Source organism: Podarcis muralis, chromosome 7, assembly GCF_964188315.1.
Source record: "Podarcis muralis chromosome 7, rPodMur119.hap1.1, whole genome shotgun sequence".
Lineage (NCBI taxonomy): Eukaryota > Metazoa > Chordata > Lepidosauria > Squamata > Lacertidae > Podarcis > Podarcis muralis.
This window is the reverse complement of record NC_135661.1, coordinates 25,494,107-25,521,796: the sequence shown is the minus strand read 5'-3', so window position 1 is coordinate 25,521,796 and position 27,690 is coordinate 25,494,107. Positions and strand designations below refer to the sequence as shown.

Sequence of the window (27,690 nt, the reverse complement as noted above, 5' to 3'; positions counted from 1 at the left end):
TCATCCGTCTCTTTTTAAATTATTGTTTTGAGGAAACGGCTACTGCATTCAGCATGACTGGGTGCGGCCGCCGAGACCATATAACACCGGTCTTGAAAGACCTACATTGGCTCCCAGTAAGTTTCCGAGCACAATTCAAAGTGTTGGTGCTGACCTTTAAAGCCCTAAACGGCCTTGGTCCAGTATATCTGAAGGAGCGTCTCCACCCCCATCGTTCTGCCCGGACACTGAGGTCCAGCTCCGAGGGCCTTCTGGCGGTTCCCTCACTACGAGAGGTCAAGTTACAGGGAACCAGGCAGAGGGCCTTCTCGATAGTGGCGCCCGTCCTGTGGAACGCCCTCCCATCAGATGTCAAAGCGATAAACAACTACCTGACATTCAGAAGACATCTGAAGGCAGCCCTGTTCAGGGAAGTTTTTAATATGTGACATTTTAGTGTATTTTTTATCTTTGTTGGAAGCCGCCCAGAGTGGCTGGGGAAACCCAGCCAGATGGGCGGGGTACAAATAATAAATTATTATTATTATTATTATTATTATTATTATTATTATTATTATTATTATTATTATTATTATTCTGCATCTCACTGCATTCTGTGGGAATGGCAGCCACTCTCATCCCACAAGGGGTTAATTGCTTTTGATCTCAGGAACTGCGAATTCCTGCCTTCCTCCCCTCTTCTTCCCCCCACTTTTTCTTTGACTGCAGCCTGACAGACTAATAACTCTTCTGCCAGGTCTCCGGATAATTGCCCACCTCCCTTGCTGGGATAATGAGCGACAACCACCGATGCAGAGCCATTTGTTCCCCCAAAAGAGACGTCAAGATTGGACTGCTGCTGCAGTGCCAAGAGCTGGGTGGGGAGCTGGCACACCCGCCTTGCTGCCATGGCTCCTAGGGGATCACTCCCCAGGTTCAATCAAGCAGCCTGCCTGGCAAAGGGCAACTGCAAAGCAACTGCCCTCCAACCCTGGTGCTGAGTGGGCACCAGGATGGGTTGCTTTAGGATGGCACCCAATGGCTCCTGAAAGAGGGTACAGAGGGGCCCATAAACCTGGTTCCCCACATTTCCCCCCAGTTCAGCTCCTACCATCAAGCGGGGGGTTGTGTGCCTGCATTCTTTGCAATTGTTGTCTAAACTCGATTTGCAGCAATACAACATGAAAGGAACTGAAGCCTTCAGCTCAGTGGAAGAGAGTTTGTTTTGTTTTGCATACAGAAGGCAAAAACCCCAGCATCCACCCAGAAAAGACTTCTGCCTGAGGTCAGCAATCCAAGCAGAGTGTGTTTCATGTGGGTCAACGGCAGAAAGGCCTGGTCTCGATTATCCAGCGGCAGGTGAAGCTATGAAGGCCAGCAGTTAGCAGCAGGGCTGGGAAAGAAAGGCCTCTGTCTGGGACATAATGGGGCCGGCCAAGGTCTGAAAAAGAATCGGGCCCATTTCAGTGGCCATCTTGAATATCAAAGCCAAAGATGGAGGACAGAGGTTGAATCCATCACTCAGTGCACAAAATGCTCAAGACTCTTCCAGAGCGAAATGGGAAAGTGGGATCTGAAAGCCCCTTCCCACCAGAATGCCCTGCAAGGGAAGAGAGGGGCCTTCAGCCACTGCCCTCTGATTTTGCGCCCCGCCCCCCGTCAGAACTAATGGAGCCAATCATTCCTATGGGGGCAGGAAAACAACTTCATAGGAGGAGAAATGGAGGGTGTAGACAGAAAGCCTTTCTCTGCAAATGTGGCCCACAAAGCTTCTTTGGGCTCCTCCGGGTGACCCATTTAATCAGCACTCATCCTGACTTGCTCACACAAAGCTTACATGGAAGTTAGACAACAGGTCCCTCCAGGCACCTTTTCATTTTGAACTTAGTAGGATTTGGGGCAGCTGTGCACATTCCCCTTTCAAAGCTGTTTGCCCCTGCAAAAGTTTTGGGGCGGACATACTGCTTTGCTTCCAGCTGTGTCTCACAGTTTCCTGCTGATTTCCTGTTAACTTTTTATGTGTCAATTTTTTGTCCTGCTTCTGCTGTGCTGCAGTGCAAGAGTGACCCCTCCAGACATCCACAATGCAGTAACACTGGGGAAACATCACAGGGCAACTAAGGAAGCCTAGGGTTTGCCACTGAGTCTTTCCTTTTTTTCAAACAGGAGTTTGACCTTTGGGCGAGCATTCAACCCCTGGCCCAAGATATACAGGCCCACTGGTGCAAACTCCTGGGGACCCCGGCACCCACAAAATTTTTGCTGTGGGTGCCCAGCTTCCTTTTCAGCTCTGGCTGTGTTCACATGAGCCGCTTACAGCACAGTGAAGTTGCTGTCCCCCTGCTGCCCCCCAATGATGGGCCAAGGATGTCTCTACCATATGAGGAGGTGAACACGTCTTGGCTAGAAACAAATAAAGAACAGCTTAAGGACTCCAGTTGCTGCAAAGCTGGTTTGAGAAATAACGTCAAACAGCAGTATTTTGTAACAAAGTACAGTATACATATGCATTCAGGATAATGGGCTTGTGTGAACACGGATTAAAAACCCAGAGCAGTCCATGGAGTGCACAGTAAAACGGGAATGTGAAGACAGCCAGAGCCTCTGAGTTCTGTACGTTCTGGGTAGTATATTCCTTCTCATGTTATGCTTAGACCATGGGGCCCATTGAGCTCTGCACTGCCTACACTGACTGGCAGCCCCTCTCCAGGGTTTCAGGCAGGGGAGCTCTCCCTTTCCTATCTGGAGAGGCCAGGGATTGAACTGGGAACTTTCGGTCTGCAAGCCAGATGCTCTGTGGGCCCCCAGCAGCAGCAACTGCTCTCACTATCGACTTTCAACAGTCTGCTCATCTTATCTTTCCGCAGTCATTCAGCTAGTCCTCGGAAGATGCTGCCCAACACCTGAAGTGCTCAAGGCGCCAAAACCAGGGCCACCCTTCTCTAAGCGCTGAGCCCTTCCCACTCCCTGCTGCCCAGCTGCTCATTACCTGCGGGCCTCAGGAGACAAGGCTGCATTCTCTTCCGTTGCCTCCACCAAACTGAACGAGTTGGAGAGCAGCAGTTTCCCCCCCAGGCTTCTTTCCAGCTCCTCATCCGCACAGGATTGTTCCCTAGAAAGCCACAGCAGCAGCATGAGAATAGGGGCAGCGGGCAGAGGATTGAGTGGGATATGTAGGCTTCATAAGGATCAGTGGAGCAGCTTTGCCCCCGCTGCCAACCTCCAGTCCTGATGGCCTGCTTATTTATTATTACATTTATATCACACCTTTTCTCCAAAGAGCTCAAGGTGGCACACATTGTTCTCCTCCCAACAACCCTGTGAGATGGCTAAGCTAAGAGACGGTGGCTGGCCCAAGGTCACCCAGGGAGCTTCATGACCAAGTAGTGATCTGAACTCTGGTCCCCCAGGCCATAGTCTAATACTCTAACCGTTACACCACTGGCTCTCAACTACAGCTTCCATCAGCCCCAGGCTAGCATGGCAATAGCATGCTGATGGGAGTTGTGGTCCAAAACATCCAGACTGGAGGCCTCAGCTTAGGGAAGGCTGAAGCTGGAGAGCCTGGGTGGTGCCATGGTGAGAGTGCTGGAGTGGCCATGGCCAAAGGTCCTGACGAATGCGGGGGGGGGGGGGCTTTTAAATCTACCTCAGCACAGATGATGGAGAACTTGCTCATAGCTGATATAGGCACCCACTTCCTTTAAGCAAAATAACCAAAAAACCTCAACACTCTGTTGGATAAACTGCTATGTAACTGATTCATTTAGTCATATGTGGTGGTGGTGATGCTGTGCTTCTTCTTTTTGGATAAAGGTGTTTCATGAGGCAAGCCTCACTGCAGAACAGACTCTTCCTTGATCCCAAATTGCCCTTTTATCCTGCTCTGTGGCCACCCAAGAGCACCCCATCACCCACCCAATGACTGCAGCAAAACTAACCATTGTCAAGTACAGGAAAACATTGAACACAAACTTGTTTGGGTCTCAACTTTGGGATTTAATTCTGATAGACAAATTAGTAACCCATGTTTCTAGAAAAATGGATGGGCAAGAAATTTGACACTTTTTATTAAAATTGGTATAAATTTATTAACTGGTATAAAATTGGTATATATTTATTAGAGGGAATTACTTGAGGGGGGTGTTTCTGTTGTGATTCTAGATTCTCAGTTCTCTTTCTCTGCTGTATTAACGTCTGGATGTTTTTTAAAAGTAGTGGGAGAATCCAACTTCAAAATCCCTCTAGCCAAACTGGCTAGCAACTCTGGGCTCCACAGCACAAGATGTGGCTTGGCTCACTATCATGAACCAGCCAGAGCTATTTTCTTAACAGGTGCCACCTTCCGGCTGTGCACATCTTCGACTGTGACACAATGAGCAGACAGTACAGATTACCAACGACAGGATGCGCGGAAAGCAATGCTGCCAAGCTGCAACCCAGAAATATGCTCTGCAGCTGTTAACTCCCCAGTGAAGCAAGAAGAGGCTGCAGTTCTGCCCACCCTTTCTTCACCTAGTCCTGCTCCATCAGCTCTCTTCTGCCACCTGCTGCAAGGAGCAGGGCTCCAGGTGCACTGCAAAGCAGACCAGGGGGTGGAAGCATGGCAGAAATCATGGGGGAGAAAGCTATCAGTGGCTACTAGCCGTGGAGGCTGCTAAGCTCTGCCTTCACATTCAGGAGTAATGCTTCAGAATACAAGATGCTGGAAACCAGAGGAGGGAGAGGCATCTGGCTGGCCACAGTGAGGACAGGAACTTGCAGATGCAATCTCAGAGCCTCTGAATATAATATGTGAGACTTCTTGGAGAACATGTGAGGTCCCTGTGGACTTGAGATGAGCAAATGTTGTCCCCATCTTCAAAGTGGGGGGGAGAGGGCCCAGGCAACTACCGGTCAGTCTGGTTGACGTCCATACCAGGAAAAGGCCTAGAACAGATAATTAAACAGTCGGTCTGTGAGCAATTAGAAAAAGATGCTGTGATTAGTAAGCGCCAGCATGGGTTTCTTAAAAGCAAGGCATGCAAGACTAATTTTATTTCTTTTTTTGATAAGAGTTACAACCTGGATGGACTAGGGGAATGCTGTGGATGTAATGTATCTTGGTTTCAATAAGGCTTTCAACCAAGTCTCCCATGATTGTCTTTCAGAGAAGCTGGAAAATGTGGACTGGATGAGGTTACTCTTAAGTGGATTTGTAGTTTGATGACTGACCAAACCCAAAGAGTGCTCATTAATGGTTCTTTGTCATCCTGGGAAAAAGTGACAAGTGGGGTGCCACAGGGAGCCACCCGGCCATTCAACATCTGTATAAACAAGTTGGATGAAGGTGTTGAGGGATGCTCATCAAATTTGCAGATAACACCAAACTGGGAGACGTAGCCAATGCCACTGAAGACAGAACTGAGATTCAAGAGGACCTCAACAGATTGGAGAACTTGGCCCAAACTAACAAAATAAATTTCAATAGGGGCAAATGTGAGGTTCTGCACTTAGGCAGGAAGAACCAGATGCCCAAAGATAGGATGGGGGACACTAGCAGTACCTGTGAAAAGGATCTAGGGGTCTTAGTGGACCACAAGCTTAACATGAGTCAACAGTGTGATGCAGGAGCAAAAAATAAAAAATAAAAATGCTCATGCTATTCTAGGCTGCATTAACAGAAGTCTAGTGTCCAGATCAAGGGAAGTAATAGCACCGCTCTATTCTGCCTTGGTCAGACCACACCTGGAATACAACTGCATCCAGTTCTGGGCACCACAGTTTAAGATGTTGACAAACATGTGCAGAGGAAGGTCTGGAAACCAAGCCTTATGAGGAACGGTTGAAGGAGCTTGGTATGTTGAGCCCGGAAAAGAGGAGACTGAGAGGAGATATGAGAGCCATCTTCAAATATCTCAAGGGCTGTCACATGGAAGAGAGAGCAAGCTTGTTTTCTCCTGCTCTGGAGGGTAGGACTCAAACCAAGAAAGAAGATTCCAACTAAACATCAGGAAGAACTTTCTGACAGTAGGAGCTGTTCAACAGTGGGACAGTCTCAAGAGGTTGGAGGTTCTTAAGCCAAGGCTAGGCGGCCACCAGTCAGGGATTCTCTGTCTGTGATTCCCACATTGCAGGGGGTGGGCTAGATGATCCTTGGTGTCCCTTCCAACTCTACAATTCTAGGATTTTAGGATGCTGGACTAGATGGGCCAGTGCCCTGATCCAACAGGGTCTTCTTATGTTCTTGACTGAGTCTTGAGACACCAAGACCGTAGGGGAGCCTGTGGCCCTACGGATGTTGCTGGACTCCCATCATCCTCTGCCACCATGGCCAGCAGACAGGGATGGTGGGAGATGTAGTCCAGCAACACCTGAAAGGCCACACATTCCCCAATCTGACTTAGAGGAATATGGATGTTATCTAGGCTGCAACAACCTGGAAATCCCAGTGGAAGGTTTGGCCAGTGCATGGAGAAGGGTGTGCATATAGAACAAGAGTGGGGAAAGGCAAGCTGGGATCTGCTTTTGTAGAGCTGAGTGGCTGGCCAGGATTTCTCCCTCCCAATTGTTTAACAGTGGCAGCAACTGGAGGGGGGGAAACCTCCTTCACTCCCTTAAGGTTGCTAAAAAAGAATGCTTGGGTGAAAAAAATGAGTGGCTTTTTTCATGAAAGAAATTGTGAGTTTGATCCTGGTACTGAATAAAAATTCCTGAGCTGAACATGTGTTCAGAGGAACCCAGTTCCTTTACTGTTATTTCAATTTCTTACCCACCCTTCACCACAAGGCCACAGAGCAGGTTATAAACAATACAAAAATGTAATAAGTCAGTTTAAACCATTTGAAATCAGAAGAGCAGGGCAGAAAGTTTCATCTTCAGCATGCACCTCTGTGGGGATGGAGTTCCAAAAGTGAGGGGCTGCCCCAGAGAATGCCCTCTTCCAAGCTACCAATCCCGATGTTAGCATTTCACTCCTCCCCATACTTCTTCTTCACCCCATACTTCTGAGGGGGGGGGCAGAATTCTATCAAGAAACACCCAATAAGGTCTGTATGGGTGGAGGTGCTCTTTCAGAAATTTGGGGCCTAAAGGCTAGCCTATGTCCACCCAGCTGAGCCTTGAGGTTCTGGGTAAAAACCAAGGAGATCCTGAAAGCCAGAAGCCCAGCCACCTTTGGTTTATATCACAGCCTCCAATGATAGGATTCCATAAAGTTACAATAAAAGCAGCACTGAAACAGAAAAGCTCTCTGGCAGCTCTCCTGGGGCTCTCCAGAGATGGATGCTTCATGGAACCACCCACAGCAAGTGGGCTCTGAGATGTGCCAAGCCCAGTCTCTTCCTGTGTCCTGACGGCAGGGCCCCTCTCATTGGGCATTCCTGATGACTTGTCCTCACGATGGTATTGGGGTGCTAGACATGATTCCCCTTTCCCAGTAAAATTACCTGAGTACATGACTTTATTGGGGCAATTATACACAATCCCACTTTCAACTGCACCTGCAGAAATTTTGGGACGGACCTACTGCTTCTTTTCCACTCAGTCCATGTCCTGTAACTTTCTGCTGAAATTCTGTCCCTTTTCATACCTCAGGTGTCCCAGTTTTTTTGCCCCGCCTCTGTTCTGCTACAGCCCAGGAGCCCCCCCCCCATGTGGCAATAAGGGGGATAACATGGGGGGAACAGACTGATGTGTGGGTGGGTCCACTGCAGAGGACACACCAATAAACCTGAATGGAGGGACCCACGCAGCAATGAACACATGGCATGCGCAGGTTGCTTCAAGGTGTAGCTGCAAGACACAACGTGCACCAGTGGAGTTCCATCCCTGGGTGAGCCTTACCTTTTCTCAAGGAACTTGTCAAGGCTGCTGAGATAACCGTCTGGCTCTGAAGAAAGGATCTGGATGCACAGGTGGAGGAGAAATGTGTCATTTTAGCAGACGAGGACAGAGCAGTGCTGCACAACTACTAAACAAGGCTGGTGTTGGCACCTGGCATTCTGGGGCAGCTGCCAAGGACCCAGTAGGGACACACACATGACATGTGGCAGCAACGGGATCTCAATGCTGCCCATGCAGGCCACCATTTTTGCCCCGGAGCAATGCTACATCGAAAGCATTGTAGATAATTTAAGCGGCAGGCAGATTGCATCATAAAAAGCAGTACTGTGTCCACTGCTGCCACCAGGGGGCTCCATCAACATAGGAGGGGGGGTCCACCAGAGGGCATTTACTGTATTTTTCGCTCTATTAGACGCACCAGACCACAAGACGCACCTAGTTTTTGGAGGAGGAAAACAAGAAAAAAAATATTCTGAATCTCAGAAGCCAGAAGAGCAAGAGGGATCGCTGCACAGTGAAAGCAAGCAATCACTCTTGCTGTTCTGGCTTCTGGGATAGCTGCGCAGCCTGCATTCACTCCGTAAGACGCACACACATTTCCCCGTTTTAGGAGGGAAAAAGTGAGTCTTATAGAGCAAAAAATACGGGAACTACCTCTCCCTTTAAATTGAGAATTGGCCCGGCCACACAACCCACGGGCTGTGCGTTATTCTCCCTGCCTTCAGCTTTGCAGTCTCTCTTTGTGCATTTCTATGGGGCGTAGTCTGCATCAGACACCCGGCCTGCTGCCCTTGACGGGGTCCAGGGACCTTGTGGGGTGCTACCTCTCCGAAGTCACACTGGTAAGGAAGATGGGCTACTGAACCAAACTAAGCCAACTCTATGCCATTACATTCCAAACCAGCGGCGTAGCGTGGGTTGTCAGCACCCGGGGCAAGGCAAGTAATTTGCGCCCCCTAACCCATGGATTTGCCCTAACCCCAGATGTTGCGCCCGGTGCGGCCGACCCCCCCTGCACCCCCCACGCTACGCCACTGTTCCAAACCTCTAGTCCACAGAGTGTTACCTACTGTGTAAAGGTCCTCAGAGCCCGGATCTGAACTGCTCATCTGCAGGAGGTCTCCAAGAGACACAAGGTCATCAGTGTCTTCATCCATGTCTGAGCCTACAGCCAGTCTCCTTGGGTCACCTGAAAGCTCATCTGGGGAGGCTGAGATGCTGGAGGATGTCGTCGGGAAATGGGCAGGGGTGGGAAAAGAGGGATGCTCTGGGCCTGGGTCTTCCTCTTGGTCTGAATCGTAGGGCAGCCTCACTGGGTCCCCAGCAAGCTCACTGGAGGATGTCGAGGCACTGCTTCTAAGGTAGGTGGCAGGTGGTGTGGCCAATGGATGGCTAGGAGAGGGTAAGAAAGGAGACTCCAGCTCTAAGGCCCTCTGGGTGCTTGTCTGGGTTTGGCCCTCAAGCGGGGCTCCTTCCAGCTGCTCACTTGCCATGTGAAAGACACTGGCCATGGGGAGCACGGGACCAACTCTCTCTGCCTCCTGAAGAGTTGCATTCTTTGGCTGCAGGACCACAGGCTCTTCTAGGAACTGTGGGTGGTCCCCAGCGGGGGAAGAGGCCTTGGGTGTGGACTCCATCATGTGCAGCTCAGCAGGCTCTTGGGTGATATCAGGCATCTCCTCCGAGCTTTGGTACTCAGATGCGGGGTCTGGGGCAGGGCTCAAGGGCAGCAGTTCGTCATTGTACAGGAATTCAATCCGGGGTGGGGACCAGTCTGGAGGGAACATGGCGTCCTCTTGATCTTCCTCCAGCGGAGAGTCTGGGTTGCCCCACAGGCTGGAGCTGTGGCTGCTGTGGGATGCCTCTTCCAGGGGATGTGCAGAGGGAAACAAATTAGGGAGGCCGTGCTCATACAAAGAGAGGCCTTGCTGCCCCACATTGTTGCTGCAGCTGCCCCCAGGCCCCTTCTTCTGTCCCTGGCTGGGAGCTCCCAAGAAGCCTGTGTCTCTCTTGGACAAAAAGCGGGCTGCTGATGACCTGCATTTCTGGGACCTTTTTTGCATCTGCCGCAAAGCGGCCTGGGGCTCTGCCGAAGACAGGGAGAAAGAGAGAGAGAGAGAGGAGTTAATGCTCTGGCAATTAGCATGCTACAATGCCACAGGGGAACAAACAAACAAAAGGCGCAATGGGCAGGGAGGACTGAGCACAGAATTCAACTTTCTAAGAATTTCGCGTTTATTTTGGTGTGTGTGTATAGAATCTGGCCCTAAAGGCTGCAAATATATAACTGGAAGTGCCTGGACAGTGTCAGATAAGAAGTCAGAAGCCACCGGAGGAGTGGATGGATAAGATTTCTGTGGCCAAAGGGCAGGACTTCTGTGCCCTGCTAAGTTCCTTGCCCCTTCACAAGGCAAGGCTCTGGTAGACGTTGGGTTAATGCTGACACAGGACCTTGAGGGGTTTGCATAAGCCCAGGATGCAAACAGACCCCACCTGTTAAGTGAAGGTCTCAAAGAACCTTCCTAAAGATTAGAAACAGAACTGTAGAGATGCAAGAGACCCCAGGGGTCATCTAGTCCAACCCTTTGCAATGCAGGAATCGCAGCTCAAGAATCCCTGACAGACGGCCATTCAAACTGTTAAAAAACTTCCAAGGAAGGAGAGTCCACCACCTTTAGAGGAAGCCTGATTCACAGTCAAACAGCTCTTAGCGTCAGAAAGTTCTTCCTAATGTTTAGCTGGAATATTCAGCGCTCCTGAGTCAAGATCCAACCCCTTAACTAAGTTGTTTCGGCTTCAGACCTATACACATTTGTACTGATGGAGACCAGTTGTAAGAAGTTTCAGAAATGCTACTATATCGTTCCACTAGACTGGTGCTTCTAAGGGCAGGCGCATCTTTTGAGAGAAGGGGCTTTCTGACCTGTGAAAAATACAACTTTCATTTAGTGAAAAACTCCTGGGATTAAGTACCATTTTCAAGGGGAAAGCGCCCTCTGCTGACTCCTGCAGTCCAAGAAGATAAGTGTTTCCCTTGGCGTTGCTTCCCTCCACTGCCATGCAGACGTTTACTTCGCAAACCAGACTGGTGGGCTTATTCTGCAACATGTGCTTGATGCAATAACAGTGCATGACTGGTGGATTCATCCTGAACCGTCCACACATATCACTCTACTCCATTCTGCCAGCCTTCCCCAATCCTATTGCATTATTACCAACGGGGGGGGGGGGGTGCACTGACTGGAAACAAATAATAATAATAATAAATTTATATTTATACCCCGCCCTCCCCAGCCAAGACCGGGCTCAGGGCGGCTAACAACCAATAATAAAAACAAGTTGATTAAAATACAATTTTAAAAAGATTAAAATACAACATTAAAACATTAGGATGCAGCCTCTTCACAGGAGGTGAAAGGAAAAAGAAAGAGAGGGAGGGAATCAAATTGGCTCCAAGCCAAAGGCCAGGCGGAACAACTCATCCTGGAGAAGAGTGACTAGTGGGGTGCCACAGGGTTCTGTCTTGGGCCCGGTCTTATTCAACATCTTTATCAACGACTTGGATGATGGACTCAAAGGCATCCTGATCAAATTTGCAGATGACACCAAACTGGGAGGGGTGGCTAACACCCCAGAGGACAGGATCACACTTCAAAACGACCTTGACAGATTAGAGAACTGGGCCAAAACAAACAAGATGAACTTTAACAGGGAGAAATGTAAAGTATTGCACTTGGGCAAAAAAAATGAGAGGCACAAATACAAGATGGGTGACACCTGGCTTGAGAGCAGTACACGTGAAAAGGATCTAGGAGTCTTGGTTGACCACAAACTTGACATGAGCCAACAGTGTGACGCAGCAGCTAAAAAATCCAATGCAATTCTGGGCTGCATCAATAGGAGTATAGCATCTAGATCAAGGGAAGTAATAGTGCCACTGTATTCTGCTCTGGTCAGACCTCACCTGGAGTACTGTGTCCAGTTCTGGGCACCACAGTTCAAGAAGGACACTGACAAACTGGAACGTGTCCAGAGGAGGGCAACCAAAATGGTCAAAGGCCTGGAAATGATGCCTTATGAGGAACGGCTAAGGGAGCTGGGCATGTTTAGCCTGGAGAAGAGGAGGTTAAGGGGTGATATGATAGCCATGTTCAAATATATAAAAGGATGTCATATAGAGGAGGGAGAAAGGTTGTTTTCTGCTGCTCCAGAGAAGCGGACACGGAGCAATAGATCCAAACTACAAGAAAGAAGATTCCACCTAAACATTAGGAAGAACTTCCTGACAGTAAGAGCTGTTCAACAGTGGAATTTGCTGCCAAGGAGTGTGGTGGAGTCTCCTTCTTTAGAGGTCTTTAGGCAGAGGCTTGACAACCATATGTCAGGAGTGCTCTGATGGTGTTTCCTGCTTGGCAGGGGGTTGGACTCGATGGCCCTTGTGGTCTATTCCAACTCTATGATTCTATGATTCTATGAACTCAGTCTTACAGGCCCTGCAGAAAGAAATCAGATCCTGCAGGGCCCTGGTCTCATGAGACAGAGCGTTCTACCAGGCCGAGCCAGTGTTGAGAAGGCCCTGGCTCTGGTTGAGGCTAATCTGACTTCCTTAGGGCCCGGGACCTCTAGGGTGTTGCTATTTATGGACCTTGAGGCTCTCCGTGGGGCATACCGGGAGAGGCGGTCCCGTAGGTATGAGGGTCCTAGGCTTTAAAGGTCAAAATCAACACCTTAAATCTGACCCTATACTCCACCGGGAGCCAGTGCAGCTGGAAAAGCACTGGGTGAATATGCTCCCATGGCAGAGACCCCGTGAGGAGCCTCGCTGCAGCATTCTGCTCCCGCTGGAGTTTCTGGGACAGCTTCAAGGGCAGCCCCACATAGAGCGAATTACAGTAGTCAAGCCTGGAGGTGACCATCGCATGGATCACTGTGGCCAGGTCAGGGCGGGAAAGGTAAGGGACCAACTGCTTGATGGGGCAAAGGTGGAAAAATGTCGCTATGTCTGCCCCCAAAACTTGAACATGGGATTGCATATAATTGTCCCAATACCATCTTGAGCACAAATAATTTTATTGTGAATGGACAATATAAAGGACATTTGAAGGGGCCCACTGTTGACCACATCAAAACAGCTGCACTACCAGTTTCACGTGCTTTAAATATCACTATTCTGTAGGCTGCGTTCCAAGAGGATGTGGTTTGATTCTGTAGACTGCATTCCAAGAGGATGTGGTTTAGCATAGAAAGTGCTTGAGATTACAAATTTTACCACTGTAATCCTCAAATCTATGGGTAAGGAACTGCAGGCCCCCAGCATGGACAGCTCTAAAAGGAGATTAGGCAAACGCCGCAGGGAGATAAATCTCTCAAAGGGCACCAAGATCAGGAGAGCCCTGCTGCCCCAGGTCCTGCTGGCAGGCTTCTCACAGGCATCAGGTTGTCCATTGTGTGAAGCAGAAGGGAAGACAAGACAGACAAGACAGGCCTTTGGTCTGGTCCAGCAGGGCTTTTCTTATGTCCTAAAATAAATACTACCCTCCATATTATGGGTGGGGGCTGAGAATGAAAGACGAGTAAGGTGAGGACCCCCAGGATTAGGGGCAGTTGGTGCAGTCAAGGATAACGGAGTGAGCGCCTCCTCCCACCTTGCTTAGAATGTCTTAGGAAAGGAGAAGGACCTGCTTGGGGTGTCCTTGCCATCCAAAGTACAACCAGAGGCTGCTCAGATGAGGGCTTTATCTGTGGTGGGACTCACAGCTTCATGGCTCTTCAACACATTTAATTTAATTTTATTTACATCTCACATTTCCCTGTAAGGAGCTCAAGGTGGCAGACATGGCTTTCCCCCTCCTCATCTGTATTCTCACAACAAACCTGTGAGGTAGGTCAGGCTAAGAGACAGTGACTGTCCCAGGGTCACTCAGCAAGCATAATAGCTGAGTGGGGATTTGAACCCTGGTCTCCCAGCTCCTAGTCCAACAGTATAACCACTGCATTACCCTGGCCTTACATTGTGCATCAAAACTTTCCCTTTCAACAGAGCCTGGGACTGCCAGACTGGATATGGATCTTTTTCTGCTGGCTGGATTTATTTTTAAAGCCAATGCAAAACACTTTTTGAATTGTTGGGGCATTACATTTTGAGAAAGAAATTGAGTTACGCCTGCATTTATCAGACGTATGATCCACTCCTCCCTTTCAACTATCTCCATGGGATCACAACCCACAGCAGAGATTGGATGGCCATCTGCCATGGATGCTTTAGCTGAGATCCTACAAAAAAGGCAAGAACATTGCAATAAATAGCAAGTGCTAAATACACATTCATGAGCCACTTGGTGGTGATAGCATAAACCTCTGCAGAAATTCTGTGAAAGCAAATCTGGAAGCAACCCCAGAATGAGGAGCTGACATGGATTGGATGGTTTCATAAGACAGTGTTTCCTAGCTGGCCTGTTGGGGGGAACCCTTGATCCACCAAGCCTAGTCTGACTGAGGGGCCAGAGCACTGAAGAACCACCCAGGTGAACTCCCCTGCCACCAACCATTTGTGAGAATCCCTAAACCCTCCTTCATCACACTGACAGCAAAAGGATGGCCAACTACGGCCATTGTTGTGCTTTTAGCATTGCCTCTGGAAAAGCAAAGGGTATCCATTAATTGCCCTGGTGTAAGGTCCAGCAAAGCAGAGCTGTCTTTGAAGCAGGAACTTAGGGGATTCCCCTGCCAGAAGCAATCCCTTTGCACTGCCAAAGTCACTGCTGACATTTTGGATCAAGGGTGGGAAGAAGGTAGATCAAAATATAATGGTGGATCTCCGAATGATTTGCAGCAGATCAACATGACTCAGGGGCAATGAAAAAGAAATCCAACTTAAATCAGGCTGCTGAAATGTAAAGAGCTAATGGGGGGGGGGGGGGAGGACTGTGTGAGCTCAGTTCATTCCCAGTCCTGAAGACCTACCTCTCAGCTCAGAGGCTCCCTGCTCTTTCATTCAAACTGGGTGCCTTTTGCACCTGGTTCTCCTTGATAAATCTCAGGGCTCTAGCGAAAAGTGAAGCGTAGATCCAACAAGCCTTAAGTCTTGCCCACCCCTGTTTTAAAATATTACCTTTGATATAGGAGAGGGATTTGCCACGTTTGGCTTCACCAGCTCTTGAGCGCCTGCGGCCGTCTTGCTGTAGGACAAAAGGGACATCCGTTCAAGGTGTGTCATTATCCAAAGGAAGCCTCTCTGCAGCAACTTCATCAGCGCTTTCTGTGGCTTTTGCACTACTGTCTTGTGTGTGCAGTTTGGCTGTCTGTGCTGGGGACAAAACTGATAGGACCCCATTCATGCTTACAGAGATCTCATGGTAATGCAGGGTGCTTGGGAATTAGAATTTGTACTGGGACATTTGTGGCACGATGTACAGCGGTACCTCTAGTTACGAACTTAATTCGTTCCAGAGGTCCATTCTTAACCTGAAACTGTTCTTAACCAGAGGCGTACTTTCGCTAATGGGGCCTCTAGCTGCTGCTGCGCCACCGACACACAATTTCCGTTCTCATCCTGGGGCAAAGTTCTCAACTTGAGGTAACTCTTCCAGGTTAGCGGAGTTTGTAACCTGAGGCGTTTGTAACTCGAGGTATCTACCAGCCGAGGATGACCAAGGGTTCTTGGGAGGTCTCCCTCCCAAGGAAAACATCTAGGGAAAGAGCAGCCTGATCCCATCTAGGCAACCGCAACAGCTGCAGGGAGTTTGCTTTCTCCTCCCCACACTCTCCAGAAAGACCTCTGCTGCGACTATTAGTTGCTGTTGCCACGTAGCTGCAGAGAGCTGGGGAAGGGAAATGGCTGGCTCCTATCACAAGCCGAAGAAGGACTGGCTCCTATCGCAAGCTGCTGGGTAGCCCCTTCACCTCCATCACAGCAAGACCACCAGCAAGTAAAGAACATTGCGGTTCCAGCAGGATGGACTCTCTGCATCCTAGCATTGCCAAACGGATCCCTCCCCCTCTACCATTTCTCTACATGGAAAGCTGCCTTCCACAGGGTTGGATCCTTGGTCCATCTGCTCAGTAACAAGCTTGGTATTGTCCACACTGACTGGCAGAGGTTTTCTAGCATTATAAACAAGGAAGGTTCCCAGCCTTACCTGCAGATACTAAGGACTGAAGCTGGGACCGTCTGCCACTGAGCAGTGCCTCTTCCCTTGGCAGGGATGGGAGAGACTCTTGCCGGAGGCTTCCAAGAGGCATTGGGCAAGACGGTCTTCTGCCCTCTCAGAGTCTAAGCCTAAGGGCAGGACATGTGCCTTTCGGACACTCTAAAAATAATACTTATTTGCACATATATCTATTTGGACTGACAACAAAGGCAACAGTACACGCCAGCCCCAGGAGTCAATCCATGAGCACACGCCTCCCTCCCAAGCCCCAAATTCTAGCTTCGCGTTTGGCCAGGGATTACTCACCCTCTTGTGTGGTGCTTCCTGGGAGCCATCAGTGAGCATCAAGGGAGCAGAAGAAGGAGGCGGCATGGAGAAGGGCCGGCCGATTTTCAGATTCTTGGACCTCCGGAGCTGCTGGTACTCCTCCAGGCTGGACTGGAATGTAAAGCTGAAGAGGCCTGCTTTGGGCCTCCTTGAAGATGACAAGGGGATCTGGTACCACCGAAGGTCCTGCCAGGGGTTGGGGTTAAACAGCTCCATGCTGTAGGATGGCTGTTTTGGGTGGGGAAGTGAAGTGACTCTGACGGTGTCCTCCTGGGAAGGTGGGTTAGGGCACATCTGCTCTGATGCATCCCTGGATGTCCCCTGCGGGTCACTGGATGAAGAGGAGCCTCCAGGGCTTTGCTTCCCTGCCTTCTTCATGGCTAACTCTGCTGATGTCTCCTCCAGCTTGTTCTGCCTGCTCTCTGGAGTTTCTTAAAGGAATGAGTTCAGCAGCTGGGGAAAGCAGCCTTATCTCCTGCTTTCTGGAAGGCCTCCAGCCACCTGGAGTGAGGGAAAGGGAGGCAAACAATATTTATCTTCTTGCTACAAAGAATAGATCCCACCCCACCCCCAATTTGGTGGCTTATTGCAGTCATCATCTGTCTGGTGCTTAAGCTACTTTATTTTATTTATTAAAGCATTTTTTGCCACTCATTAACAATACTATTGATTGGGATAACTTGGTGAATGACTTATTGAAACCCTTTCGGTATCCAGTGAAACCTTGGTTAGAGAAGAGACATTGCCTGTCACAATCACGCAGAGATAAATGCTTGCAGAGAAGAAAATAGTAAAGTTGTTTATTGCAGGAAATACATAACTGAAACTAGAACTAGAAACTTCTATCCAGCTAGTCCAGAGAAGAACAAGAAAGCCACGCTTGCTCCTTTGTTCTCTCATAGAAGAGTTAAAGATGACTTCTCATCTTGAAGTCTGAGATAGAAGCCTGAGGAGGAAGTGGTAAACAGGATGCAACCCAAGACATGTCAGTCTAAGCAAGAAGGAGATAGAGAAGTCAGCTGATAGGTGAAAGGGGCAGGGATAGTACAGGAATGTGGGTGCCTACCCTCTCTTGTCTTAACTCCTCCAAGCTGAGTTGCACCCAAACTCCCAACACGCCAGATGAATCCCAGGAGCAACAGCCAGCATGGCCAGGGGTCAGGGGTGATGAGAACGGCAGTCCAGCCAATCTGGAGGCCTACAGGCTTCCCCACCCCAATGTGGGCGTCTTGTTTTATTCTTGTACCTACAGCACAAATAAAAGTTTTCGCTCTTGTGAATCACTCAGGAAGACAGAATAGACTATTCCTCATTGCAGGCATCTCCAGAGGTCATTTTATTGCTCATTCATGCTGCTTTGTGCTCATGATGCTATTGGGACAGTCATACGTGATCCCACTTTCAATACTATTTGTGTCTGCAAAGTTTGGGGGCGGACATCCTGCTTGTTTCCAATCAGTGCATGTCCTTTAAGTTTCTGCTGAAATCCCTTAACTTTTCATAACCCAAATGTTGGGGGTGGGCTGTCCCACTTATGTTGCACTATAGCCTCTCTCAGCAGCAGTAATGTGGCAGCACTAAGGAAACATTGCAGAATAAATCCATCACTAATGTACTGTGATCATGTCAGCAAGAACACGCTGCAGAATACACCTCAATGAAACACCTGTCTGGAGGGGCTGAGGACTAACTCCAGGAACCTGCATTGCAGGGGTTGGACTAGCTAACCCTTTGGGCTCCTTCCCACTCTACCATTATACGATTCTGTGACAGTTGCATTACAGGAAGCAGCAGCACACAAGGACTTTCAGAACACACTGTGGCAGAACGCCAGTCTGGAGGGGGCCTGCTTCTCACTCATGTGCATTAGACTTGAATGACCAGAATACAGTGGCAGCAGGGCTGAAAGCCTCCACCACCTCATTGCAAAGCCTTCCATCAAAAAATGATCATGGCAATGCGAGAAGAAAAAAGTTACCATAGGGCGGTTATTTTGCCGCACACAGCCTCCGCTTTTTGAAAGTTGAGTCTGTGAGTCTTATCTACACGCAAGAAGCAGCAACAATTGCTTGTTGCTCTTAAAAAGTCCCAAGGTCTTTCACTCTGCACCGCTGTAGGATTTTGTACTGACAGCTTAAAATGTGGCTCCAGCATCTCTCAGCAAGGTCAGAGCCCTACTGTTCCAAAGCATTCATTTCTGGGGTCCTTGAGAATCCACCCACCATTGGAGCCAGGCAGTGACAGATCAGGCAAGTTCGCAAATTTTTAAAGATTTATTAAGGAACAAATATGTGAAAACAGCTTTCAGATGATAACTTGCTGGTGTAGGACTAGAACAGTGGTTACAAAACTTTTTTGAGCCATCATGCCCTTAGTTCCATAAACTCATCCCCAGTGCTCCTGCCACCCTGTTCTAGAACAAGCATTTTTGGAACAACAATTTGCACAACCCACCAAGGAAGGTAACACAATAGAATTCAAACCAGTAGCAATTAATTGCACATTTGTTCAAACTATTCAGTTTAATTAAGTTGACAAAAGGGATGAACTTGATCCACAGATACCAGTTTTTCAAAGTCTGGTGGTCCTTTACACCTCCAGCACCCGCCCATGGTCCCCCTTGCCTCTTAGCTCCCCCAAGGTAAATCCTCCAGGGGGCACTACCACTCATTTTGGGAACCACTGGAAGAGAACAACATATGTGTGTTGATATTTTATGTGTGTGATATATCATGCTCTGAGTAACTATAGGTAGGAAGAGGGTTACTATAGGGGCTAACTCAGAATCGTGGCTAAAAGCAGTGGCATCTAGCACAAAGCAGCAGCAGCAGCAGGAAGAGGAGGAGGAGGTGGTGGTGGTACTTAGAGGCCACAGCATGCAAGATCCAGTATCTTTGCACCTTTTCTGCACCTCACCAAGTACTTTGATATTACAAGCAGGCAGGTCGTTGCCAATGCATCGCAACCCTGGAAGGCAGCGGGCATTCAGGGATGAGGCCACCTTGCGATAGCGGCGTTTTGCTTTGCCGCAGCTTGACCGTGGGAACTGCACCGCCTTGGGAGGCAGGCGTGGGAGAGGAAGGTTGATCCCAGCGAAGGATGCAAGAACGAAGACCTCGAAAAAGAGGGGAGGAAAAGGACCCCGAGAACTGGGAAGGGGCTGCACTCGGAGGGAGGCTGCACCCCGCTCTCTACCTGCGAAAAAACTCCTCCGGCCGCTTCTGCCGCCGCCCAACTCCCACCTGCTTCAGCCCGATTCAAAAATCAGCCCGAACGCTCCATCCCTCGGTCGCCCGGGGCGCCAGCCAAGGACAGCCAATCAGCAAGCGGGGATCCCAAGCCAGCCACGTGGTCGCCTCGAGGGCTCGGGAGGGAGAAGGGGTCCTTTCCGCGCGCGCAGCCCGATCCTAAGCTTACAGGCACCCCACCCCTCCGGAATGCGGGGAACTGTGGTTTAAGGGTACTGCGCATTGTAGGCCCTGAGGGGTAGACCATAGTTCCCAGGATTCTTTCCGTTGCAGGAAGGGGTGCTTTAAATTGCCTGGAGCGGATTCATGAGATGCGGCTCCAAGATGCCACCTCCACCTGCTAAAACACTGCGTGGTTTGCGTGGGAGGGGGTGGGGGTGCATCAAGCCGCAGTCCGTGGGGCATCCAGTGGAGATGCACGTCCTTCTGTGGCTGCTTTCTTGCTGAGTGAGAAAAGCAAGCATCATGCCTTTGTCGGTTAAGGGATTGGATGTTGGAGAAAAGAGACCTTTTGGATCTGGAAGGATTTGGCAACAGATTCAGATAGCACGCATATCTTTGGTATGATAAAGTAAAAGTTCATAAAGGATTTGGAAACCACATACAGTGGTGCCTCGGATTGCGAACGGGATCCATTCCGGAGCCCCGTTTGCAACATGAGCAGAATGCAACCTGCGAGTGCGCGGGTCGCGATTCACTGCTTCTGCGCGTGACGTCATTTTGCGCGTCTGTGCATACGCGAGTGGCGAAACCCGGAAGTAACCCTTTCCGGTACTTCCTGGGTCGCCGCGGGACGCAACCTGAAAACGCTCAACCTGAAGCAAACGTAACATGAGGTATGACTGTATTTCAAAAGTCATTGTATGAGGTGTGGGACAGATATAAAAATCTATTACAATGCAAGACACCATGATGGCTTTCGCCTCTTGAGGCAATGAGTGTAAATAAGATAAACATGGGTAAAAATTGGGCCACCTATGAGCAATTAGTAACAGAGATGGAGAACCAATGGAAGCTAAAACCATATGAAGATGTAAAAGATTTGGTGAATGATTGGTTGCATTATCTTCAAGTCAACAAAATGTTTAAAGAGGATAAAAAGAAAAAATGGATTTGGATATACAAAATCAAATTTGAATTGGAGTTATTAAATAATAGATTTAAAATATTATCTAAAATGTACAAATTATTATTGGAATGGCATCTGAAAGAGCACAGGATTGTTTCCAACAGGCAAATCCATAAAAACCCACAAAATGACACAAGCCTTTAAAAACATGTAACGACATCAAAGGACAGGGATGGCCTAATTTCTGTTATCTATGCTCTAGTAGCCTCTGGGTTAAATAACTGCAATGTTTTACATTGGGCTACCTCTGAAGACACCTGGGAAACTTCAACTGGTGCAGAATTTGGGGCCCTGGTTGCTCACTGGGGCAAGACGGTTTGAGCAGACAACACTGATCCAACTGCAGTGGCTGCCAATTAGTTTCCGAGCCCAATTCAAAGTGCTGTTTTTTGTCCCAATAAAGTGTTAAACAGCAGTACCTCAAGGGTCATCTTTCCCCTACGAAGCTACCTGGACTCTGCAACCATCATCTGAGGCCCTTCTTCGTGCACCTCCTCCACGAGATCCAGAGAATTGCAACATGAGAGTGAGCCTTTCCTGGAGGGGCAAAAACATTTCTCTTCTCCCAGGCCTTTGGCAAATTAAACAATCTTTGGCCTTTTAAACTGTGGGTTTGGAGTTATTGTTTTTGTTTGTCATTATGGTATTTTTGTGTTTTTATACTGTAAAACACCCTGTGATCTTCAGAGGAAGGACGATATAGAAATTTAATAAACAACAACAACAAATCATTGCTAATGCAGTAGTTGCAGCTTTTCTCCTTAAGTGCCCATCAAAAAGAAGCATCTTAACTAGCCACCTAAAACTATATAGAGTTGGGCCCAGGAGAGCACACCAGGTATCTGATACTGAGGATGGGCCTCCAGGAGGGCCTCAGTTGCTGATCTTAGAGTAAGGGCAGGTTGATATGGAAGGGTTTCTGCAGCAAATATAATGGAATTATTGGTCCTAGAAAGCTTAACTGGCTCCCTCACTTGTTCTTTCATCAGATGGTAAAGAGGTTTTTTTTAATTCAAGCTGTAGGTTAAACCACAGAGCCTAGGGCTTGCCGATCAGAAGGTTGGCGGTTGGAATCCCCGCAACGGGGTGAGCTCCCGTTGCTCGGTCCCTGCTCCTGCCCACCTAGCAGTTCGAAAGCACGTCAAAGTGCAAGTAGATAAATAGGAACCGCTCCAGCGGGAAGGTAAACGGTGTTTCCAAGCGCTGCTCTGGTTCGCCAGAAGCGGCTTAGTCATGCTGGCCACATGACCTGGAAGCTGTACGCCGGCTCCCTCGGCCAAGAAAGCGAGATGAGCGCCGCAACCCCAGAGTCAGCCACGACTGGACCTAATGGTCCCCTTTACCTTTACCTATTCCTTTGTTTTACCAAATAAATAATTTCCTACCTAATGTATTTGCTTTATTTGTTGAACCTTTCTTCATCTTCTATTACTTTGATGTCATTTCATTGCATTTCTAATGTTTTACTTGCAAGTTGTCCTGAATAGCAGTGAGCACATGGGATTTTGAGAGAGTGCTGTGGATGCCAGTCACAAAGTGGGTGCCAGGACTGGAGTGCTGCATAACACAGAATGGCTGCCACATCTTAAAGAGCAGAGAAATTGGTGCACAAAATGTTGCAGGCATGCCCCTGCATCAGCCACCCTCACCAGTGAGAGAGAAAGGGAACTACACCTGCCACCCCCCCCCCCACTTCACTTGCTCTGAAAGAGAAGCCCTGTGCACCTCCCCTTTGTTCAGAAGAGAAAGTGGGCATCCACTCCTGTCACCCACTGCAAAGTGGACATGTTTGGAGTGGTGAGAGTTCAATGTAACAAGAACTGAGCAGGAAGAGCAAAAGTCTTTCATACATTTTGGATTTGTGAGGGGATATTTACTGAGACCTTTCACAGGTGCTGTAAGAGATACTGGTAGGTACACTGCTGCCCACAGGCACCATGCTGGGGACCCTAAGAAGGCTGGCATATATAATCCTGAATTGCAGCAATTATCTAACAGACATGGTGAAATTCTAGGTGTTTCCTCTTATATTCAGCCCAGGCATAGAGGGGAAATATATTTTAAAACAGAAATACAAAAACAGTCAACCAGAGGGACAGCCACAGCATGTTTGGAAACAGGCCAGAAATCCGGTGCGAGGCCAGTAAACGCGCTCACACGCCACGCGGACACAGAGGCACCCAAACCACGCAGGCATTTCTGATGTGTTGCCCCACGTGCCCCATGGAAGGAAGGGGGACACTGAGGCAGAGGCAGAAGCCCAAGGCCAGAGTCCGGGAGCAGCTGCCCTGCCTGGGGCGGAGTGCTGTGCTGGGGCGCCAGGCTCTGTCAGAGGGAAGGGAGGGAGGCTGGCTGGGTTTACCTCCGCCCAGCGCAGGATGGGGAACCTCCTCACATGGCGTGTGGGGCTCAAGGAAAAATGCGTCTTTGGTGTGAGCAGAGGGGTGCCATGTTTCAAAAAGTAAAAACCTGCACCCCCGAAAAAAGTTGTTGTGGAGCTTTTTTAAGGAAGACCCCAACATTGTTGAGCTTTTCTTCTTCTCTATACAAAAACGCCACAAAACACCGCGATTTGTCGACTGATTTGTCTAAGATCCAGGACGTAAACCCCGCCCTTGACATCACTTTTTGTCCGGGAAAGTCGGGACGCACGGCAGCCCTATGTGAGCCTGTCAGAAATGAAGGCGTGTCAAGACTCGGGCTGTGATCTCCTCACACGTGTTGGACTCCCCTCCCATCTGGGCTGCTGGGCATTTTGTTTGGGAGAGCAGCTGGAGCTTCCCGGGGAGCAAGCCGCGCTCTGCTACGGCCGGGCTGACCACTCCCAAGGAACGGCCTCTGGCTTCAAGATGGCAGCTCCCGCCCGCGGCCTCTTCGGCCCGGCGCTTTCTCCCGCCCGGCCATTCTCGCGAGGGCGCTGCTGCCCTGGGCCCGCCCACAGGGGGTCACGACCAATGGGGGCTTTGTTTTATTTTTAACACCGGAACTAGGTGGGCGGGCGTCTTAGGCGGCGAAGTGAAGGGCAGGAAGCGGAAGAGATCCTGTTGGGAGGTTGCCTCTCTGCGCCTCTCTCCCGCTCTGCTCTGAGGGTTGCCATGGCGTCAAGGTTACTGCGGGTGTGCGGGGCCCTGCGAGGCCTCAGCGCGGGCCGGAGTCCCCTGGGCCGGGGGCCGCTGCGCCTGACGGGGGCCGCCCGCTCCATGGGCGCCGGAGGTGAGCGGCGGGCGGAGGAGGCGCGGGGGGACCTTGCTGGGGGTCTCTCGGCCGCCAGCCCCTTCCCCCGCCGCGGCCGCGACTGCCACGGGGGCTGCGCGGAGGGCAGGGGCCGCCCTGGCCTGTCCGTCTTGGGCTCCCCGGGCGTGGCGGGAAGATGCGAGGGGAATGCGGGCCGCGTTGGAGGGACGTTTCAGGAGAGCAGAAACAGGGAGGAGCCTCCACTCTTCTCCAGGGTCGCCTCCCTGCCAAGGGACCCAGTGACTTTTACCTTGCCGTTTTATATTGCTTCCGTTTTCAGTTTCCTAAAAGTAATACAGTAGAAGAGAAAGTCCCAGCTCTCCGTTTTTAATATTGGGGGGATTTGCCGGACTGCACAAAAACCTTAAACATGGCTCAGTCCAGAACTGAGATGTTTCAAAACTAAAAATACCAATCTCTTCAGAACTTCATAGGTTTTAATATGATTTGGCACACTAAGTTAAGTTACAAAATTTATACTTAAAAAAATGATTTAAAAATCAATATGGTTAAAAATGCACCCCCCTCCAAATGTATTAATATTTCAAAGAGCTTCCTGCAAAATTTCAACTTGGGATCTCAAAACAGATATAGGGCCTTCTCTTACACTACTTTTAGGAAACAGAAACGGAAAGCAATTTAAAATGGTATGGTAAAAGTCATTGGATCACTTGACATGGACTGGACAAAGTGGTAAATGCCAGGGGCACAGATGCCAAGAGGCTCACTGGTAGTAAAACAAATACTTTGTGTCTTCCCTGACATAGGGAAGACTCTTTCATCCCCAACAGTTCACTGTTGTTCTCTATCCTAGGTATTCCCAGTGATGAAGAACAGGCTACAGGAATGGAGAGGAAAACCATGAAAGCTTTAGAGAAGGGGCTGGTGAGTAAAAACAAGCAAGGAAAATGACCTTTATTGATAAAACTGTGTTGTGATTGTGCTCCTTTAGTATAAATGGTAAAAAACTGGTAACTTCCCCCAGAACACTGGCACTTTTACAGTGGTACCTTGGTTTACGAACTTAATCCGTTCCGGAAGTCCGTTCTTAAACCGAAGTGTTCTTTAACCAAAGCATGCTTTCCCATAGCAGCGGGGGACTCAGTTTACAAATGGAACATACTCAACAGGAAGCGGAACATGTTCTGCTTCCAAGGCAAAGGTCACAAACCAAAACACCTACTTCCGGGTTTGCAGCGCCAAGTTGTTAATAAACTAAGCTGTTCTTAAACCAAGATACCACTGTAATTGGATCACTTAGAATACTTTAGGCTTAAAAATGAATTTATTAGGTAGCAGCAACAGCCTGTCCCACTAAACATTTTCTCTCTTTATTCAGTATTCAGCTAAATGGAAATCAATTGAGTAGATCCCCCACAATAATTTACAGGTGCTCGTTTTTAGTTTTTTCCCTTTTGTATCTGATTTTTTATTATTTTACTCTATTGTTTTACAATGTTGTAAACCACTGCAATATATCTTTATGATACAGCAGTATAGAACATTTTATAAATAAATAACATTCTGGTGCTTCCATCAAATGAGAGATAGAGACTGGTTTTTATCTGCTCCATAGTACAGTACTTGAACTGAATCTGAGAAACTGTCAGGTTTGCTGGGCTGGGTGTGGTTGAGTTCATATCTTGGCTTGGAAATCAGGTATTTTAGTGACAAAATGATACAAATAGAATAACTGGCTGGAGGGGGGGGGAGATGTCTAGGGCATTCGGCTGCAAGCTGATTTGCTGCCACAAACCTCAGGGGTGGGAAAGGCAAATAGTTACTGGGAACATGTGCAGTAATTTTTTTTGGTTTCTAAAGTGGTCTTCAACTCTCCTGCTGCTTGTAGGATCCTTACAACATGCTACCACCCAAACGATATGCTGGAACAAAGGAAGACCCCAACATAGTCCCTTCAATTACAGACAAGAGGCTTGTGGGCTGCATCTGTAAGTCTCTCTTAAATACAGAAATAGCTTCTGGCTCAGTGCTGTTTGTTCACATTTCAAGGGAACTTTCTTGTGCAGTCATTTATCTGTATGTGAAATCAGTGTTGCCTGGGGGGGGGAAGCATCTCATTTGTGTTGAACTTCCTTTGTGTAGGCAGGAAGAATATGGCTGAAGATGTGACATGTTTGAGTTGGAACATCTGCAAAATTTGTGAAGGCAAATTGTTGGCTTGCCTGCAGATGCAGCTGAACTCTTTAGACATGATCAGTGTAACAAAACAAGCCTCATAAATGGCCTCTGCCTAGTTTCTGTAATAGCTTGAGTGGCTATTAAATTCACTCTTGGTGATTTAGTTTATTAATCAACTTTTTCTTTGTGCTTGCTCTTTTATTGAATCAACTTGTATTGCCTAGATGCAACCCCCTGTCATCATTCCTATGTACATTTTGCCAATGTGTCTGCAGTATCTTGCCTAATCTACTTTATCCCACACATTGCAGGTGAAGAGGACAACAGCACTGTGATCTGGTTCTGGCTGCACAAGGGAAATCCCCAGCGCTGCCCCTCCTGTGGAGCCCATTACAAGTTGGTTGGCTACCAATTGCCCTGATTTGGCTTCAAAGCTTTGCTGAGCTCTCCATTTATGATTTCTGGATACAGGGCTGAGCTACGTAGCTGTTTTTTCCCACGATGTATCACATTCCTTGAAACCTAATAAAGTCTTTGACTCATTGTGTGAATGAATTCTCTCTTTATGGTCTAACCCAGCTGCTAAAACTAGCTGTGTGTGCCTTGGAGCTTTTTTTCTTTACTGTAGCTCCTCTTGTGCTGGAGCAGAAGAGGGTGGTGGTATTCCTCCCTCCTTTTTTTGAGTGAGGTACAGCTCTTCTGGGAGGAAAGTGGGTGTCACTTCTCTTGAAAGGGCAGCTATACAAATCTACCAGCGACCATAGTTCTTTTATCTCTCGATATGTGAGCTTTCTAATTTTTAGCATTCTAAAGCTGAACAGACACTACTTACAACCAGTTTGATAGCACACTAATGCAAGTAGATAAATAGGTACCACTGTGGCAGGAAATTAAACCACGTTTCCATGTGCTCTGGCTTGTCAGTGTCCCTTTGCACCAGAAGCGGTTTAGTCCTGCTGGCCACGACCCAGAAAGCTGTCTATGGACAAACACTGGCTTCTTCGGCCTGAAAGCGAGATGAGTACCATGCCCCGTAGTTGCCTTTAACTGGACTTAAACATCTAGGGGTCCTTTACCTTTACTTTTACCTTACAGACCAATTTAGCCTAGCCTCCAGGAACCAGGAGGAGAAAATGTGCTAGCTAACTGATCCAAGGCTGGGAAGCAAGCAAAACTTGGTGGGAAAGTGACCCATGGCTTCAAGGGAACAGATTAGTTGGAAGAGTCATTGCTGATGCTGCTTGAAAGAGCAACTTAGGTTTGCGTGGGTAGATGGTTGCACTTTGGCATCCAGCAATATATCTTAAGCTCAAGCCATTTCCCCTCCTCTCTTGCTTCAGAGAACATTCTCCAAAATTATGACATACTTAAGCAGTCCCTATGGAAGATTGAAAACATTCTTCATTAAGATTGGGTTCTTGGCCAAGCATGTGGAAACTTGCTGTTGGTCACATTAACAGTACAAGCCATTGTCTTGTAGGGATTGCTCAGACCCTAGTCCTGCATCAAGTTCCCTGCAGTATTCAGCTGGGCTGTTCCAGGAAGGCCACATTACCACCCCTACAAAAGAGAGGTTCCCATGGCTCATGCATGTCTCGGAGAAGCCCCTCTCCCATTACTTATGAAGAAATCTTAAGCTGTTAAGTAATCTTTCTAAAGC

General features: G+C 48.6%; 2 protein-coding genes across 2 annotated transcripts in view; one reads left to right on the top strand and one right to left on the bottom strand.

Moving 5' to 3' along the window:
* The window catches only part of FAM178B (family with sequence similarity 178 member B), a 185,257-nt gene extending 162,263 nt beyond the window's left edge, over window positions 1-22,994 (bottom strand). Inside the window, exons 1-8 of the mRNA XM_077930955.1 lie at window positions 19,476-22,994; window positions 17,347-17,526; window positions 16,260-16,781; window positions 14,915-14,981; window positions 8,874-9,889; window positions 7,804-7,862; window positions 4,873-4,908; window positions 2,969-3,091 (exon numbers count right to left, since the gene is read on the bottom strand). Of these exons, the coding sequence (XP_077787081.1) occupies window positions 2,969-3,091; window positions 4,873-4,908; window positions 7,804-7,862; window positions 8,874-9,889; window positions 14,915-14,981; window positions 16,260-16,658 (1,700 nt within the window). The 5' untranslated portion in view covers window positions 16,659-16,781; window positions 17,347-17,526; window positions 19,476-22,994. The remainder of the gene's footprint in view (window positions 1-2,968; window positions 3,092-4,872; window positions 4,909-7,803; window positions 7,863-8,873; window positions 9,890-14,914; window positions 14,982-16,259; window positions 16,782-17,346; window positions 17,527-19,475) is intronic.
* A 673-nt stretch (window positions 22,995-23,667) lies between these two features.
* On the top strand, window positions 23,668-26,581 carry COX5B (cytochrome c oxidase subunit 5B). The gene is made up of 4 exons (XM_028740618.2): window positions 23,668-23,870; window positions 24,706-24,776; window positions 25,741-25,840; window positions 26,342-26,581. Exons 1-4 carry the CDS (start codon window positions 23,753-23,755, stop codon window positions 26,449-26,451), a joined length of 399 nt encoding a protein of 132 aa, XP_028596451.1. The 5' UTR covers window positions 23,668-23,752; the 3' UTR covers window positions 26,452-26,581.
* Window positions 26,582-27,690: the final 1,109 nt, after the last annotated feature.